The sequence below is a fragment of the Hylaeus volcanicus genome, chromosome 8 (assembly GCF_026283585.1).
Source record: "Hylaeus volcanicus isolate JK05 chromosome 8, UHH_iyHylVolc1.0_haploid, whole genome shotgun sequence".
Taxonomy (NCBI): Eukaryota; Metazoa; Arthropoda; class Insecta; order Hymenoptera; family Colletidae; genus Hylaeus; species Hylaeus volcanicus.
In genome coordinates, this window is record NC_071983.1 from 14,885,750 (window position 1) to 14,904,870 (window position 19,121).

The following is a 19,121-nucleotide window of genomic DNA, read 5'->3' on the forward strand; positions in this document are numbered from 1 at the left end:
AAGAATATATGTGGATCTTTTCCGTTGTAAAGCAAGATCCCAGGAAGAATTTCTGAAGCATAAACTGAAACATACTAAACAGAATTTTGTAATGATTACTTTTTCAGACACAGGAACTTCTATACTGTACTGATTTTTACCACTCCCCTTGTAGATGAATATTGGGCTTCACTTTCCAAATTTTTACATTCCACTCATAAATCCTTCAGATTTTGTAATATAGTATTTCTAGAAACCTATAGTCCCAATAGAAATATGCGTATTTACTCTGTAACATAAACTTGTTCAATGGATTAACAGCTGAAAAGAACATTTTTTAGTATAAACATACACACGTAAATTAATCACTATCGATATATATTCATAGATTCAAAAATGAATTAGATCTCAATGCCAAGAGAAAAAGTTACCAGACTAAAAGTACTATTTTATAATAATTTAAGCAGAACAAATGACTTTATTTAGTGAAACTATGTTCATGTAATTCGAATTTATTCTTAGTTGAAAGAAATCAAATGCAAATCATCTCCATAAAAAAAAATAACGAAAACGCGTAATATCGACTCTACTCAAAGTTTTCCTATCAATATCATGAGATTAAACAACGATCGCGAGGAAATTTTGATTATGCAACAAATTTTCAATATTTACGAAAAAGATTCTCTACTTTGTTATTTCAAATTTCTTGTAAGTTAACGGTGGTTACAAAAGAGACTATATCGCGTGTTAACTCTAATAATGAATATTCATTAATATAAGAAAGTAATTTTTTAATATATCAAATACGTAACTAAGAAAAATATATGATTCATAAAAATGGAACAATTCAAACATAATGTTATGTTAAATAAAATATATAAATTTCCCGATATGATTACACTTTATAGCCGTATTTCTATTGTCGAGTAGTCGATTTACAATTCGCCACAGTCGCCTGCAACAGAACAAAAGTATATTATTCTCTATTCTTCAAAAACATAAAAAAAATCCGTAGGTCTTCTTTTTTTGTTCTTGCCCTGACTAAAAATACAAAGTTACTTCAAAACGGACGCGATTTATCAGACGCAACACTAATAGCAAACGCGATTCATTATTATTCGCAACACTATCCTGAAAGAAAACGCGAAAAATACTCCTTAAAATATGTAAATTATTTCAAATCGGACGCGATTTATCAGACGCAACACTAATAGCAACGCGATCAATGTTTATGCGCAACACTACCCTGAAAGAAAACGCGAAAAGTACTAATCAAAAGAAATCGCGAGGTGCATCATTATTCGAAAGACTAATCTATTAAGTATAAAAAGAACAAATCGCGTGCACCAAGTAATACGAATCCCTGATTAAAAATCCATCGCAACCATCTCAGGCTGCGGAGAATCATAGTGACAGCCACTTTGGCTGCTTGGTGATTCCTCAAGTGATGATGGTGTCAAATTTTGGACTTTTCATATAACGAAATACTAATTCAAAACGCGTGAATTTACAAGAAATCGGTCGCGATTTATTTATGCGCAACACTAATGCCACTCGCGGCTGGTCTTTGTACGCAACTCTACCCTGGAAGAAAACGCGAAAAATTGTAATCAAAAGCTAAATTGCCTCTAAATACTACTTCCAAACGGACACGATATTCATTATACGCAACTCTAATAGCACTCGCGGTTGATCTGTTTTACGCAACACTACCTTGAAATAAAACGCGAAAGACTCTAATATCAAAAGCAAAATTGACTCTAAATACTACTTCCATTCGAACGCGAACAATGTTCATTTATACGCAACACTAACAGCAAAATCGCGGCTGGTTCTCGTTCGCAACACTGCTCTGAAAGAAAACGCGAAAAATTCAAAAGCAAGAATCCTATAAATCGAACGCGATATTTCTATTACGCAACACTACTGCAAAACGCGATTTGCCCAAGTGACACTGAATTCCCACGTTGGAGTACAAGACTCGGATAAACTAACTACGACTACAGGCGAGCAAAGTGACAGCATAGTAATGACTCCCCATATTCGAATCCGAAGATGGGGAGCCATTCGTTGCAGCCCTTTCTTGTGACAATTTGTCAGGGCCTCTCTTCTTTCTTCGGACGCATTGTCCCATCTGAAACTTATAGCTAGGGTCGAGGTTCAGTGCAATACGTGGACGTTCAACCCGATGAACCACACGTCTAGAACCTCGAGGGAACGAGCGTTTCGAAGAACCCTACTGGATCACGACCGCGACCGCGAAGCAACGACTCAGAGAGTCGAGACCTGAAGAATCGATAGCAGATTCCGAAACAAACGAACAGAAGCTCCGTTTGCATCGTGATCGCAACGACTCCTCAAATCCACCTACAGGTGCAGACCCATCACGTACGCGCGCGACCTACCCAACTAAAGTGACGAGATCTGCCCTGGACCCTACCTACTGGGATTTAACATACACACCACAAGTTAAGTTACCTACCTACCTAGCCCTATATTTAAAAAGGGCAAAACAATCACACCAACACACACGCTCAACGATCCTCAATCAAGGCTCTCGGGCGCGACCTAAACTAGGAAGATGTCCCGGGACACCTCCGACACCCGAGGATACCATACACAACATTCGCACTCTAAAGGTACGTACCAGTTCCTGAAATCGACTGACAAAGGCTAACGAACATTGCGTACATCTAAATATTATATATAAATATTTATATGCGATTCTTTAATGTAATGCTATCATTGAGAGTTCTCTATAATTTCATCACCAATTTATTATTTTCATTCTGTATACAGAATGTATACTTTCTTTTATTATATAATATTAAGAAGCTAACTTTGCATATGCAAAAGAATATGCATGTAGTAATATAAAAAGTCATCAGATAATTTATGAATAAAAGATAAATCAAAGTTTGATATTATTGTAAAGAATAGTAATAGAATAGTGGTATAAAAAAGACCACTTCGTTTATAGATTATAAATAATAATACATTGTTTAACCGACGCAAATCTACAGCCTAACCACGCACACACACATGCGGAAATTACGTCGGTGCACGATACGTTAGCACAAAGTCAGTCGCTCATATAAAAATGGATTAATATTACAGACTAAGTCATCGTGCCCGTTGCCTTCGCTCATCCAAGTAGCACCTGGGCACGTGAATGAGTTCGGACAACGAACACGGAAGGGTTAAACCTGAAAATCCTGAATAAAATGAATAATTAGTAAATCTAAGCGGGCTAGCATCTTTTCATTAAATATCATTTTATTTCCAATAAAGATGACTCGACTTTTACTATGCAAAAATTTGAAAATTGAAAACTGGCGTGCATTAATATTGACAAATTTAATTATCAAGAAAAATGACTCTAATTAAAATTGAATTATTAAGAAAAATGACTCTAATCAAAATTGAATTATATTATTAAATTGAATTGATCTACTTTCTGAATTAATAAATATTGATCTACTTTCAGGTGATTCCATTTGTCAAAGTATATTTTTTAAGGAACATACGAAAGTGCTCAAAATGTGTTTACTTTGACTCAGAAATCGACCTATCGCGGAGCGTCCTTCTTGTACATACATAAAAACTTCAACGGAATAAATGTATACTTAAAAGAACGAAAATATCAGTATATTTAATACATTTATATATTTAATTATATTATATATAATAATATACATATTATTGTATTTTTGAAAATTATATTTCAAGTCATAAATTGAAATATATAGAAAAGATCTACTGTATCTTTATACATCATGATTTTATAAATATCTATATGTATATACTCTCAACAATGAGTATTTGTATCAAAAAATATTAATTGCAAAATGGAATATCATTTTATGGTTTTATTAATAGAAAACACGAAGTACAAGAAGACCCTATCCTGCACTAAGAAATAAAACAGGTGATGATACTACTCGTGAGTATGCTATGCAATGCATACCCATGGTCACTATACTCGTCAAAGACCACGTATACAACCCGTCACCCGGTGCCGATTCGGACCTTTCGTCCTACGACATGATCGGGGACTGGAGGAACCATGAAGCATTTGACTCACCGACCGCTGTCTCGATGCTGGTCATCGTAGTGGTTCAGAATCTAGTCAATCATCGTAGTGGCTCTGCATCGTGACGGACATCGTAGAAGCTCTGCATCCTGACGATCGTCGCAGTACCTCAGTTGAACTGTCGAATGATTCGATGAACTGTAAAGAATCTGTAAAATAGTACAAAATTAGTCATCAGTTTCAATCGTCATAATTATAGGGATATCAATTTTAATAGAAAAGAATGCAAACCATAAAAGCAATATATTAGATATAATTATAGAGAGCATAATTATATCAACATATTGTCAATCAGTTACTTTAATAATTTCAATTAAACTACAGAGCAAAGCTAATAAAAGAAAGAGTATGTAGATACTTACATTACTCATTGGTTGAGCATCGCTTCTTAATACTCCTCTTCAGTTCACTGACTCTATTACCGGTATCGAGAAATGTTAGAAAGAAAATTGAAAAAAAAAATTTACAAACGCGACCGAATATTGTAGCCAACGAGCAAGGATGACTCTACGCGAGTGAATGAATAAGAGCCGCGATGCTCGAAAAGGAATTTCCACTGATTCTATCGCGCGTATGCCCTTAAATGTGAACGAAAATCTACTCGATACCACTGTGTATCGAAACAAATGAAAAAACTTCTACGTAGCAAGCACTGACTCTACCAACCGCTTTGCGCGCGGTCACCAATAGCTGAAAGAAAAACAAGGTTAGAAACAAAAACAAGTAAGCAAGGCAGAGCCCTCGAGCTCCAAGAATTTTCTTATCTCCTTTGGTCTGCTCGACAATAGAAATACTGCTATACTTTGTTATTCGCCCTTGTTATTGAAACACGATGTCCTGAAAGTCAAACTCGACAAACGTGATTATTGCCCGATCTCAATTCTAAAATACTACAGACGAATCTAATAAGAAATATTACATTAAGAATATTCGTTATTAGATTATTGTAATTTTGTTAATTATTTATCGCAGTGTATTAAAAAATAAGTCGCGATTTCCGTAATTGTTGAACACTTGTTACAAAATCAAAACTGGTTAATTACGAATTAATGCTTTGATAGCATATTCACGTAAAATTGTGAAGTTTCTATTTGAGCTTGAGATAGAAAATCGAACGCAAACGCAATTGCATCAACTTCATAGAAATAGATTTGCCAAAAAAATCAATTGTATCGTATAAAATACAAGAAAATATCCAATCGCGATCGAATTACAGTAACATGACGCCATTTTGAATTGTTACGAAAAATCAAATGAAAAAGAAATTTTTACTAATCTTTTCGTTTCGCCTTGGCACTGATTCGTTATGAAATCTCGTAATACACTAATGACCAATAACAATTCACACAAGAGACAGTAAAAGTATAACTGAATATGTCACCTTTTTGTTCGAATAAATTACCAGTTTTATCACGCCATGAAATCCTGCTCGAACTTCTTCGAGACCTTCCCACTTGAATTGGAGATATTCCCGCTCTAAGTGGAAACAATCCATCATGGCGTCGATGCCGCTACCCTCGGTTTGAATTTCCACTCAGTAACCTGTAACAGAAGAAAATGACTAGTTGAAGACACATTTAGTCATAGAGATATACATATATCATAATAAAATAACAATCGAGTCCGAAATAACCCTCAGGAGCTTGTAATTTAATTTAGAGAATCATATCAATTGACCCAGAGTGGAGAAAAAACGACCGCGGAACCGATTAAACTTCTCTAACTATGCTGATTGAATTAATAATTAAAAGCCTATCGATATTATATGAAAGCATCTATAGAAGCTAAGCGAAAGTCCTATTAGTGATTAACAGAGAGTGGATGGCAACAGGTAGAAGATAAATACTTAATTAGTTGTAAGATACTCAACTTAACACGTCTGCACACACCAATTTCCACGGAACGAATGACGCCCTCCCACGGGCTGCGACGCAAGCATTGCTTCTAACTCGCGCATGCGCACTGTTCTTTGAATCAGTAGAGTATCTAATGCGACTATAACACTGGCGTCCTTAGTCGCCCTAAAGGTGATAGAAGTATAGAAGAATTTAGATCACGCATCGATTCCTACAATTACAGTACTGCGTTGTCAGCTCGACGCACATGCGTGAATTGAAAGTAACACTGCCATTACAGATTCCCGCTTAAACTGGAAACAAACCATCATGGCGTCGATACCGCCACCCTCGGTTTGAATTTCCATTAGTAACCCATAACGAAAGAAAATGACTAGTTGAAGATACATTTGGTCACACAAATACATATGTATATCATAATAAAACAACAATAGAGTCCGAAAGAACTCTCAGAAGCTTGTAATTTAATTTAGAGAATCATAACATCAATTGATAGCGAATGAAGAAAAAGTGACCGCGAAACCGATTCCACTTCTCTAACTATACTGATTGAATTAATGATTTAAAAGCCTATTGATATTATATGAAAGCACCAATAGAAAATAAACGAGACTAGTATTAATGATTAACAGAGATTATATGGCAACAGGTAGAAGATAAATACCTAATTAGTCGTAAAATATTTAACACTTCTTTTCACGCCAATTTCCACGTAACGAATGACCTCGCACGGCGCAGACTCGCGTCACCCACCGCTAGGTGGCGGATGGGGAAAACTCAAAAATACGATTATTATTCTGTATTTAAATAATAAGTAAATAATAAATAAATATATTTACTTTTCCAACATTCCTGATCCAATATTTCCTAATTCGATATTTCAGTCGATAGCAGTCTATATGTTTCCCAAAGTCATCGTCTTTACATATACATAAATAAAAATTGTAAATTATTTATTAAATGCTGAAATTCTTTTATTATTTTACATATATATACTCATCAAATAAAACTATAAATATTAATTTCTAAGTAGTAGGATGAAATTCATACACTACTTATTTTATGAATGTACCTAATGTTTATATAAATACATAAAATAAAAATCGACTATATTTTAAAGAATTATTACTTTTGTTTTTACTGTTTGTATTGTAATATTGTTTGTTACTAAAAAACAAATTATTGGATACACCACGATCTGTCATAGACCAGTTGAAATGTGTTTATGTATGGATGTATTGTACTTATAGTATTTGTATACATTGTAAAACAAAATAACATTTTCTTATTTTTATGAAATAAGAAAAAACTTTATTTCATTCCGTGTTACAAAAGGTGAGATGTAATTGTAAACATAAAAAGGGAAAGAGGACAGCCAAAACAACTGAATAAAACACTTAACCTAATCTTTAACGTAGTCTTTTTAAATATTTTATCGTGTTATCGTATTTTCAATTGAAAAACTATGACAACAAGTACAGCTAAATCGTCTATAATTATTTTAACACATGCGCTAAATTTCGTCTGTTGAAGTGAATCAATAATTTAAATAGTGATGGAAAAGGACAAACACATCTTTGAAGGAAAGCAAAAACCATTTACAAGTAAGAATTCATCATATAAAAAACAACTTGATAATGAACATATAAACAATTTATTCAACAAACGTTTCACAATTGCATGCAATGAACTTTACGTGTTGCCTGAACCAAAAGCACTGTTTAAAGAGTGTTTATGGAACGTCGATAAATTACAAACATTAAAGTATGAATTAAACGTGGTGAAGAATTATTTAAACAATTATAATCTTAGCAAATGGCAGTTACATACAAAACAAAGAAACAGTGCAAAAGATGTTATGATATACCTGAAGAGAGATATTCAACCAGAATTCTTAACTCAAGCATGGTGCAAATTCTATGAAATAGTATCGTCCTTTCCCCTAATACCAATTGATCGTATTAACAACAGTAATAAATGCTTCAAGTCTATTCATTTATGTGAAGCACCAGGAGCCTTTGTTACATCTTTAAATCATTGGTTAAAAACAAATGTACCTAGCATTCAATGGGATTGGATTGCTACAACCTTAAATCCATATTATGAGGGTAATCCATCATCTATGATGATCGATGATGACAGATTTATAAGACATACATTAACTCATTGGTGTTTTGGAGAAGATAATACTGGAAATCTTATGAACTTAAAAAATTTGGACAAACTTGTAAAAGTATCAGAACCATGTAGCGACATATTTTTAATCACTGCTGATGGCAGTATTGACTGTTTGGATGTACCAGCAGAACAAGAAAATGTTGTAGCACACTTACATTTTTGTGAAACTATAACTGCTTTACATCTTTTAAACACTGGAGGCAGTTTTCTATTAAAGATGTTTACCACTTTCGAATGCCATTCGGTATGCCTGATTTATCTATTGTCTTGTTGTTTTGGTAATGTTAACATAGTTAAACCAGTGACTAGTAAAGAAGGAAATTCAGAAACTTATGTCGTGTGCACAGATTTCAAGGGACCAACATTTGTGTCACCGTACTTAGAAACACTTAGGGAACATTATGAATGCTGCTCCGAGCAGGCAATGTTCAGTAAGGATGATATTCCATGTGCATTTATAGAAAAAATTGTGGAGTGTAGTGAATTTTTTAAGTCTCTACAATGTTCAGTCATAATGAATAACATCTCTACATTTCAATTATGTAATCATAAAATGTTACATGATATAAAACAAATTCAACATATGGTTGCTTCTAAATATATAAGAGATTATAATGTTCAAAAATTAATCTCGGGAGAAATAATAGGAAACACGATATTGAAAACAAGTAGCAGCATTAATGTGCGTAAAAGAGCACTACAGGGATCCTTCAGTGAACGTTGCGAGCAACAACATTTAACACCGTGGAATCAATTGAAAAAGTTATTTACTGACTCTAAAGAAATAGAAATTCATACATCACTTGATGAAGATGCAAAAGTAAGCTAATTTTTTGTAGTATTTTATCACCCTTACTTCTCCATTTTTTCAACTGAATTTAAACTTTGTTATGCTATAAACTAAAGTTAGTCTTTCTTTCTAGTTCAAGATATGTCACTATCCAGAAGATTTACATATATCTTTTGGAAAAATATTTTCTAAAGTATATAGTTCAAGATTCTGCTGTGAGAGTGTCTTAAACATACAAAAGGGTGTCAATGACATTCTTGCTAACATGGGATGCAAAATACAATATCCATCCACTGAAAGTATAAACGAATTAAAAAAAACAATTCTTATTAAATCGAAATATAAAAGTTTATTTTTTCAATATACAGATATTTATGACAGTCATGAAATAATTAGAAAAATTAATAACACGCTGCAAAATCTTAGTAGTGGAGATCACTTAATTTTAATTGGTTATTCGTTATTGACCCATCTCAGTGTTGGGCTTTTTCACCTCATAAGTTGTTCTTTTAAATCAGTCAAATTAAAATTTTGTAATAACTTGGGATTAAAGATTACTTTAAAGCATTATAATTACAACCCGAAAATATTGAAAAACTTAATCGATATTGAAACCATTTCTTGTAATGCTCAAGAAAAAGGAAATTCTATTTTAGAAATAATTCCTGTATCATTCTTATATGGTAAGAACTGATGAATGGACTTCGGTTATATTTTTATAGAATCATATTTGACTATGTTTCTTCTTTTTCTAGAATGTGATTTATTCTTCACAATAGTGGATGCTAACCACTGGGTTATCAAATCATTTGTTCGTTATGTTTTCAATGAATTAGAAGGAAATATCCAACACAAAGAATAACACAGCATATATCTGTATTGTATGAATAGCCAAAGTTATACCAATACTTTTTGTATATCACAATAAGTAATGTATTTGTAAATGCTATACTTTTTTCTTGTACATTTATATAATGTCTAATAAAGTTAATGAAGATATTATATAGTAATATTTATATTAAATATATTCACTTCACTATTTTCTATTCAGTTTTTCATGTGAAAAATTGATCTCTTGCCACTAGTATCATACAAAATACCCTGTTCTATAATTCCTACACAGAAAAGTTTTTTTGTAAGAAAATTAACTTCAAATTATTTCTTAGTTTCTTACATGAAACGATATATATAGGTAAAATAGTCTTTGGCTGCCTTCTTTAAAAAAGTTTTTTACAATTATAAAATTTAATTACATGCATTAAATATCTTGTAATTTTAATTTGGAATGTATCATTTTAGATCAATACGAATTGCTACCATGAAAGTAGGTACAATATGTAACTATATTCGTTTGTTTTCAATTGAACATATTGTCCCAAAAGTTTGTATTGTTGGTGCAGGACCAGCAGGATTTTATGCAGCACAACAATTACTAAAGGTGTGTAATGTATTTAATATAAATAAAATAATATTATAACATAATTATTTGATACAGACTTCCAGCAATATTAATGTGGATATATTGGAAAAATTGCCAGTACCATTTGGTTTAGTACGTTTCGGCGTAGCTCCAGATCACCCAGAAGTGAAAAATGTTATTCACACTTTTGAGAAAACTGCATCTAATCCACGTTTTCAATTTATAGGAAATGTTAACGTAGGACAAGATGTCACTATAAAACAATTGCAAGAAATGTACCATGCAGTATTGTTGGTACACATGACATAAATTTATTGTATTTATTTCTATTTTATTTAACGCTGTATATTAATCGTAATTATCATTTAACATTGTAGACATATGGTGCAGAGGAAGATAAAATATTTAATATACCTGGAGAAAATTTAAGTAATGTAATATCAGGACGACGTTTCGTTGGTTGGTACAATGGAGTACCAGAAGATAGTACTTTAAAAATTAATTTAGATGTAGAAGAAGCAGTTGTGTTAGGGCAAGGTAATGTTGCTATAGATATTGCAAGAATTCTGTTAACACCGATAGACAAACTAAAGGTATATTTTCAACTTTCAATAAAATACATTTTGAGATGATCATTCTACTGTAGTTACAATTCCATCGTTTTAGAATACTGACATAACATCATTTGCTTTGGAACAATTATCACAAAGTAAAGTACGTAAAGTATCATTGATAGGAAGAAGAGGACCATTACAAGCTGCTTTTACAATCGCTGAACTGCGTGAAATATTAAAATTGGATGGTTGTAGAACTTATTGGCGCACAGATGATTTTGTGAATATAAAGAATGTAGTTAACACCTTAGCAAGACCACGAAAAAGATTGACTGAACTTATGCTAAAGTATTTAGAAGAAACACCTATCGATAGAGTAAATGTAAAAGAATTACATCCAATATTCTTTCGAAGTCCTGTAGAATTTTTCGGTTCTAATAGTGTAAATAGTGTTAAACTATCAATAAATCGACTCGAAGGCGATAATATACTTTCACAAGTTGCGATACCGACTGGAACTTTTGAAGAAATTCCATGTGGACTGGCGTTTCGTAGTATTGGTTACAAGTCTACTCAGATAGATACATCGATACTGTTTGATCACAAAACTGGTCGTATTAAAAATTCTGAAGGCAAAGTTGGAACTAATCTTTATGCTGCTGGTTGGGTTGCAACAGGCCCTGTAGGAGTTATATTGTCAACAATGACAAATGCGTTTCATGTTGCTGGGTTAATAAGTAAAGAACTATCACTTTTAGGCAGCAAACCAGGTGCGATAGATCTTTTTAAAATTCTGACTCAAAAAGGTATACGTACAGTATCGTACAATGATTGGAAGAAAATTGACAAAGTAGAGTGTGAAAAAGGAAAAGAATTGGGAAAACCACGAGAAAAAATAGTTAATATTAACAAAATGTTAGAGATCGCTTTAAAATAATAGAAATGTACGAAAATTATTGAAAGAAATTAGATAAATAGAAACTTATACTTTTTCCAAGATTTTGTTTATACATATAGCTGTAATAAATATATCTAAGAAGATGTATATATAGAACTATTTTTCATTATACTTCAACTATAAATGGTGAATTCCAATTAATCCGTACTTATAAATCATCGATATCTTATATTATTTACATTATAATATGTGAATATATCACTCGATTACAGCTAGTAGCTGATAAATATAATCTTTTATAAAATAAATAAATTTGTAAGGATTTTTTATATACCCGAACCTCTCTATTTCATGATTAAACTGGATAGGAAATAAATTAATAAGTATCTATAGGGCTATGATTCATCGATTAAAGTTTTCTGCCATATTTAAAAGAAAATAATCTATATGAAAACGCTATGAAAACACGTTTGCAAACAATTATTTTGATCAGTTAAATAAATAAATTCAAATTTTCATCTATTTTCAAATGTCGCGTATGCTGAATAGTCTCGCCATCTAGCGAACTTTTGGCGGTAAAACGCCCGAAATAATATTTGCTAAATTGCACCAAAAAATATAAAATTGTAAGGATGTTTCACTACTTACTAGCACGGCATAATAAGAGGCTCGAAGTTTTCTCGACTTGATGCTATTCAAATATAAGCACCATATTTGATTCTCGTTTCGTTTTGAACTACCGCGAAAATTCTACCTTCGTTATCCCCATTCTGCCAGACCAGTGGGCTGGCTGGCACATCCAGGGAGGAAACTCCGTTTTCCTAGGTACTTCGAGTATTTTGTCTAGGGAAATCCACGTCTATAGTGCTACATGAAAGGATAATTAACGAAATCATACCGTAGATAACAATAACGAAATTTAAACTTTGCTGATAATGAGTCTAAAGGCTAGGACGAAACACGCACACTTTTCCACTTCCCTCTCACTCTCCCTAGAAACTCATTTCAAAATTAACTTAGTGGCGCCATCTAACTGCAAATAAAACAACTATTTAACAACGAACTTGAACATTTTGTCGTCGAGCAAAAACAGATTTGTATGTAATCAGAAGTTCAGTATAATACATTAAGTTTTAAAAAGAATTATTATTTTCAATTAAATAATATGGAAATACTTGAATTAAAAGACGTCAAGGCCATACCTGACGTGATTCATACTTATCCAGATAGAGTAAAGTCTGAAGGAACTCCACTTGTTATTGACAATGGTAAATAAAATGTAGTATATATCTATTTCCATAGCACATACATTATGCAATGAAGATTAACAAATAATTTATATTAGGATCATACAAGTGTAGGGTTGGTTGGGCCACAGAGAAAGAACCCCAATTGATATTTAAAAATCTTATTGCAAAACCTCGAAAGGAACGTGGCAAGAAGGATGGTGAACCACAGGTTGGAAATGATATAGCGAACATTGAAGCTGTACGATTTCAGTTAAAAACACAATTTGACCGTAACGTAGTAACACATTTTGAAGCCCAAGAACAAATATTTGACTATATTTTCACTCATATGGGAATAGATACAGAAGGCGCAGTCAATCATCCAATTATTTTAACTGAAACTTTTCTGAATCCTAATTATTCTCGAAACTGTAAGACAATACTGACTTGTACTTAATCATCGATTGTTGTTAGATCATTAATTGTTTGCATTTCAGTGATGGCAGAACTTTTATTTGAATGTTATAATGTACCTTCGATAGCATATGGAGTAGACTGTTTATTTTCTTATCAGCATAATAATTGTCCATCTGATGGCTTAATAATTAGTATCGGATATCACACTACTCATATAATACCAATATTAGATGGTAAAGCAGATCCTGTAAATTCAAGAAGAATCAATGTTGGTGGATACCACATTACATCTTACATGCACAGGCTGCTGCAACTTAAATATCCGGTACATGTAAATGCTATAACACCAAGTCGAGCAGAGGTATGTAAATTACACATTTTTTGACTTTGTTGTCGCTTATAGTATCAAGAACTTATTTTCCTGAGTTACACTTTTTTATTTAGATGTTTTATATAACTCATTTTCCTGTTTGACAGGAATTAATACATGAACATTCTATGATTGCCTTAAATTACCAAGAAGAAATTTCTAAATGGGCTGATCCAGATTATTATGATGCAAACGTATTAAGGGTACAGTTACCTTATGTTGCGCCCTCAAGTGCTCCTGGTTTAACAGTCGAACAGCAGAAAGAAAGAAAACGTGAGTTAGCTAGGAGATTAATGGAAATTAATGCAAGAAAAAGAGAGGAAAGAGTTAGTAATTTTTATACATATAAAAATATGTATATTTATGTAAATATACGAGATTAAAGTAACTGGCACTTACAGTTAGCGGAAGATGAAGAACAATTGAATCAGTTATTAGCTGTTCAAGATTTATTAGAAGAAGGGGAAACTGACGAGTTTGATCAAGCATTAAAGAGTTATTCGCTTGCAAACGAAGCAGACTTGATAAAAATGATTAATAATCTGCAAGCAAAAGTGGAAAGAACTAGACAAAAGATAGTGGCAGCTAATTCGCAAGAAGAAAATATTGTAATGGAAGAGCAGAAACCAAAAATAAAATCAAGCCTACAACCGAAAGATCAACAAGATTTTGACGAATGGATAGCAGGTGTAAGAAAGAAAAGGTAACCGATCTACTCCGTTTTCAGCCTTCCAGGCAGTACTGCCAATGGAGAGACACTGCTTGAAATTTTGAAATAATTTTTATTTAATAAGATCATTTTCAATAGACAAGAGATATTAGAAAAACGAATGGCCAAAAGACAACGCAGACAGGACATGGCAAAACGTAGAACAGCAGCCGCACAGGAAAGAATGCGTATAATAAGTCAGTTGGCGAGGAAAGAGAAACGTGACGATGATTTTGGTATGAGAGACGAAGACTGGGACGTTTACAAAGTCATAAACAGGGTTCGTAAACAACATTTTAAGTCTATAGTTTTGGTATCGAGTCACATGTTCATGTTGAATATTACTGTTCAGGAAGGAGGAGATTCAGACTCAGAGTTAGAACAAGAAAAGCTTCTGGAACTCGAAGATGTGCTGCGACATCACGACCCAGAATTCGACGGAGCTGGATCAAACGTTCCCATGGTTCCCGGAGAAACTCATCAATTACATATAGGAGTGGAACGTTTGCGAGCTCCAGAAATATTATTCCAACCGTCTTTAATAGGTTCCATGGAAGCAGGCATCGCTGAAACAATCGAATTCGTTTTAAAACTGTACCCACCTGAGCAACAATTACGGCTGGTGGGAAATATATTCCTGACCGGAGGTCCGACGACGTTTCCAGGTTTGAATAATCAAATTGAATAAATGTTCCATTGTTCTGTAATATCTATGTATAAAGTGCGAAGGAAAATCTTTTATTTTAAACTTTCCAGAACGATTGCAAATTTATAATTAATTTAAACGCGAATATTAATTGCTAGATGGTTACAAAACATTTGTCTTAGCAATAACGATGTTTGCTGCGTAATTAATGAAGGCATAAAAATCATATCGAAACGTTAATAAATATTTTCTTTTCAGGTTTATTAGAGAGACTGAATCGCGAACTTCGTGAGATGAGACCGTTTGATTCCAATTTTCAAATAAATATCGCAAAAAACACCAGCATTGATGCATGGTATGGAGCAAGAGATTTTGGTCTGAATGGAAATCTTCCGGAATTTCTAGTAAGCAAAAAGGAATATGAAGAGAAAGGTGGGGAATATTTTAAAGAGCATTCAACGAGTAACACTTACACTCGATCTCCCGATCCCTTACCGATAATACAAGTTCCTGTGACATCGGAACAGATCATCGTGGAAGATGCAGTTGTCGACGTTGAGATGGAATGAAAGATAAAGTGTACTTTCAAGTGATTTCGTTACGAAATAAAGTTTGCTGAAAACAGAATTAATATTTGCTATTAATATTATTCATCCAGACTTAAAAGTATAAAAAATAATGTAAAAATAAAGAAATAAAGAAATAAAGAACAAAATCGAAGTATTCACTAAATTGTCGCGCTGTGCCTGTTTTCCCCTTTAAAGAAAAGTGTGCAAATAAAATCATGAAAGATTTTTCATGGATATCTACTTTATTACACAAGTGTTTCCGTTTGTTCATTCGATTACGAACAAACTACATTGTAGTCTGTTTGCTGATCACAATACACAGTCCCCAATCGTCGCATTTCGCCACTCAAAGATAATTACGCGGGTACAATCTGTTTCACTCTTTCCTTACTCTTAAACAGTCGACTGTTCGCTTGTTTGGTGCTCCTTGAGCAATCTAAAAAACTGAGAAAGTGATCCCTCACCTCAGCGGTAGAATACACTACAGCGACCTCGAGAAAATTCTCCCACTTCGGTCCATGGCTTAAGATAACATCACAATACAGTAATATACTGAAAGTTATTACAAAGAAGCCCTACAGGCAATCATTACAGCTAATATAAATGATCTTTGCTTGTTTCTGTCTAATAAAGGAACATACCGTACGGAAACTTCGAGCCGTTTACATGACACAGCATGTAAGAGAAAAAAGAAGAGTGTGGATTAGCTTTAAAAAAGAAAAAACGTAAATTCTTAAGATCACAAGCGCACAGCGTTTGTTACATATTAATATATATATATATTTGTTAAAGCACTCGATGACATTCGTTACACTTGCCTTTCCGTACTCTTGAGTACTCTCTTGTCTCTTATCACATGCGGTTACAGATAAAATTACGAGTATCAGCGTAATTACATAATATATATGATTCAAAGAAAAAGTATTACAACTCGTGTCCTTTATCTTTACAATGCTCTCCAAGGAAACGTGTAAACCGTAAATATACATCACTGTTATACGCATGAATATCGTAAAAGCAAAGTTTTATAATAACGTATATATATATACATACATACTGCGCTACGTAGCGATCGCAACGATAGCAACAAAGCTCGTTACAAAAATTAAATTTAAAAAGTCTTACTAATCTCGATCAACACAGTATCAAACTATATAACACTGTCCCTCGCACCATGCCTTCGTTTTTCTTTTTTCGATCGTAATGAGCTCGACGTTTAGGCGGAAATGCCTCGTTAATAATAGTAATCCAATCGTAAACGTAGTACGGACATTTCGCTTGATTTTTTTTTTTTTTTTTTCTTCAAACTATCGCCGATCGATGATCTAACGTTTGACATAATACAGCAGATTCTTAATTGAAATAATATCCTTTGTAACTATCACAGGCTGAGGTCGCTGCAGTATTTTGTTTTTGTTTACGATTCTCACTAGTTTAACTAATAGTAATAATAAGTAGCATTTTTAATCGATCGAAGTGCTTCAGTTTAGCAGATAATGGAAGGATAGAGAAGTGTGGTGGACGCCTCGTTTGTTCGTATTTTTTTTTTTATCATTTTTCTTTCCACGTTATAGTAATAATAATAAAATTGAGGTAGAATCCAATCTGAGAAAAATAAGAATACAGTTTTATAGCTGCCCGTGCTAAGAGTGAGGATCTACTTTCAGCAATGATAATATATCATTCATACGCTAATTAAAATTAGACACGGTTTCAATTACGTTCTTGTCGCGATAATGATCATAATAGGAATTATAATAATAATAATAATAATAATAATAATAATAATAATAATAATAATAATTACAATTACAATTACAATTCTTTTCGATAAAATAATAGTAATAGTAATGACAATAATAGTTCGAAATAGTCATTAATACAATAATGATTAATGTTCTGCAACATGATGGCTTTATGTGTATATATACACATATATATCAATTTATATATACTTATATTTATATATGTATATATACATATTTATATAATCGGTATGGTGGGGCAGGGGGTAAGTGACAGCTATGTACAGTACATACTTGCCTTAGTTGTACCATCGTTACGTTTACATGTACCTATACTCCTTAATAATCATAATATGACGATGACAATAATCATAATCATAATCATAATTAATCCATAATAATCGTAATAATATTATTATCGTTTTAATCATAAAATACTCTAACATCGCGTGTATCGTAATAATAACTACAATAGGTATGCGGTATGCACGTAAAGAGGATGTGTTCAGCCAGGATATGTCGGTGAAAACTATGGTGTATCAAGCGTCAACTTCATTTTTTTTTTCTTCTCATATGTGTATACATATATATAATATATATAATATATCATTCACTATCATATATCGCTTTGTTCTTCTCGTCTCAGAACTACTATTACAAAAGTGCGTACTCTCAACTTATGTTTATAGGTACATACATGTATCGGCGTGACCTACCTACTTGTTCATTGTCGTTTATATTAAATCTGTAGCTTTAATTATTCTTTCGTACAGGATGCACCGAAAGCACGCGTCGCAAAATCAGCCGCGAAACGAAAACTCAAGAAATTTCCTAGGTTGAACAAATTAATCGATACCTCTTTCATTCTAAATTCCATTGGAATCTATATATGTAAAAGAAAAGACTCCGAAACTTCGGTTCAATGTTTTCTATATAAAAATATAGAAACAAATTATAAACGAGTTCCCTCAATTTTGATTCGTTTTATACGAGGATCGTCCAGTCTTAGAAAGACGGCTTCGAGCATAAGTGACGTGCACGTGAACTCGAACACAATCGGTTTAGGTTTCCGTCGTGTTTGCATACGATGCAAGGTCGCAGATCGCTGGAATTCGAGAAAATGTTATTCGATCTTGGACTTTTTTTTTTCCATGCTCTACGTTCAACGATAAATAAAAATACTGTTTCCACGAAGATATCGTATGGAAGACTCGAACTACGGTTAGCACTTTATCTACCGGGAGCATATTTATAGGTATTTTAATTCCAGTAATTACGGCTTTTTATATACCTAGTAACAATACGTAAAAATTAACGCCAGCCTAGATTAACACTAGGTTTTTTCGGAGCACGGTCATCTTGATCCATTCCTATTTTCGCAAAGTTTTACAGAAACCGTGTATATTTTTCGACAACCACTTACGCTGATTCTTATCCATATAAAAAGACAAGCATATATCCAAATTCATTTTTGTCTAAACCTCCCAATCAATTTTAGTAAATCGACTTCACTTATTAAAGCATTACTTCAATAATAGATATCTGATGAGAAATCTCCGTAAATCTAGTGTTAATATATGTATGTTAATGTAGAAAATCTTCTTTAAGTGAATTAATTCAAAAGTCATAATTTCGATTTATACCGCGTAAATCGGGGAACAGATATGT

General features: G+C 32.9%; 3 protein-coding genes and 1 long non-coding RNA gene across 7 annotated transcripts; 3 read left to right on the top strand and 1 right to left on the bottom strand.

The window, feature by feature from the left end:
* Positions 1–7,069: 7,069 nt before the first annotated feature.
* LOC128881606 (NADPH:adrenodoxin oxidoreductase, mitochondrial) lies at positions 7,070–12,429 on the top strand. Of its 2 annotated transcripts, XM_054132842.1 has the most exons (5): positions 7,070–7,263; positions 10,196–10,334; positions 10,392–10,610; positions 10,694–10,909; positions 10,983–12,429. In XM_054132842.1, exons 2-5 carry the CDS (start codon positions 10,215–10,217, stop codon positions 11,805–11,807), a joined length of 1,380 nt encoding a protein of 459 aa, XP_053988817.1. In that variant the 5' UTR covers positions 7,070–7,263; positions 10,196–10,214; the 3' UTR covers positions 11,808–12,429. The 2 variants fall into 2 exon arrangements, with proteins under 2 accessions (XP_053988817.1, XP_053988816.1); XM_054132841.1 differs by lacking the exon at positions 7,070–7,263 and having other exon boundaries at positions 10,046–10,334.
* On the top strand, positions 7,147–9,895 carry LOC128881604 (cap-specific mRNA (nucleoside-2'-O-)-methyltransferase 2). Its single transcript, XM_054132837.1, has 3 exons — positions 7,147–8,926; positions 9,030–9,579; positions 9,652–9,895. The coding sequence occupies exons 1-3, from the start codon at positions 7,484–7,486 to the stop codon at positions 9,756–9,758; spliced, it is 2,100 nt and encodes a 699-aa protein (XP_053988812.1). The 5' UTR covers positions 7,147–7,483; the 3' UTR covers positions 9,759–9,895.
* Positions 12,430–12,809: 380 nt separating the features above from the next.
* LOC128881605 (actin-related protein 5) lies at positions 12,810–15,840 on the top strand. Of its 2 annotated transcripts, XM_054132840.1 has the most exons (8): positions 12,810–13,036; positions 13,114–13,428; positions 13,495–13,775; positions 13,892–14,110; positions 14,186–14,487; positions 14,593–14,773; positions 14,846–15,158; positions 15,398–15,840. In XM_054132840.1, exons 1-8 carry the CDS (start codon positions 12,934–12,936, stop codon positions 15,706–15,708), a joined length of 2,025 nt encoding a protein of 674 aa, XP_053988815.1. In that variant the 5' UTR covers positions 12,810–12,933; the 3' UTR covers positions 15,709–15,840. The 2 variants fall into 2 exon arrangements, with proteins under 2 accessions (XP_053988815.1, XP_053988813.1); XM_054132838.1 differs by having other exon boundaries at positions 14,593–15,158.
* Positions 14,920–18,393, bottom strand: LOC128881609 (uncharacterized). 2 transcript variants are annotated; one of them, XR_008458113.1, is made up of 3 exons: positions 15,868–18,393; positions 15,613–15,754; positions 14,920–15,059 (listed from the first exon to the last, which is right to left on the bottom strand). It is a non-coding gene; the product is annotated as an uncharacterized LOC128881609 (long non-coding RNA). The 2 variants fall into 2 exon arrangements; XR_008458114.1 differs by having other exon boundaries at positions 14,921–15,059; positions 15,635–15,754.
* Between the last annotated feature and the right edge of the window lie 728 nt (positions 18,394–19,121).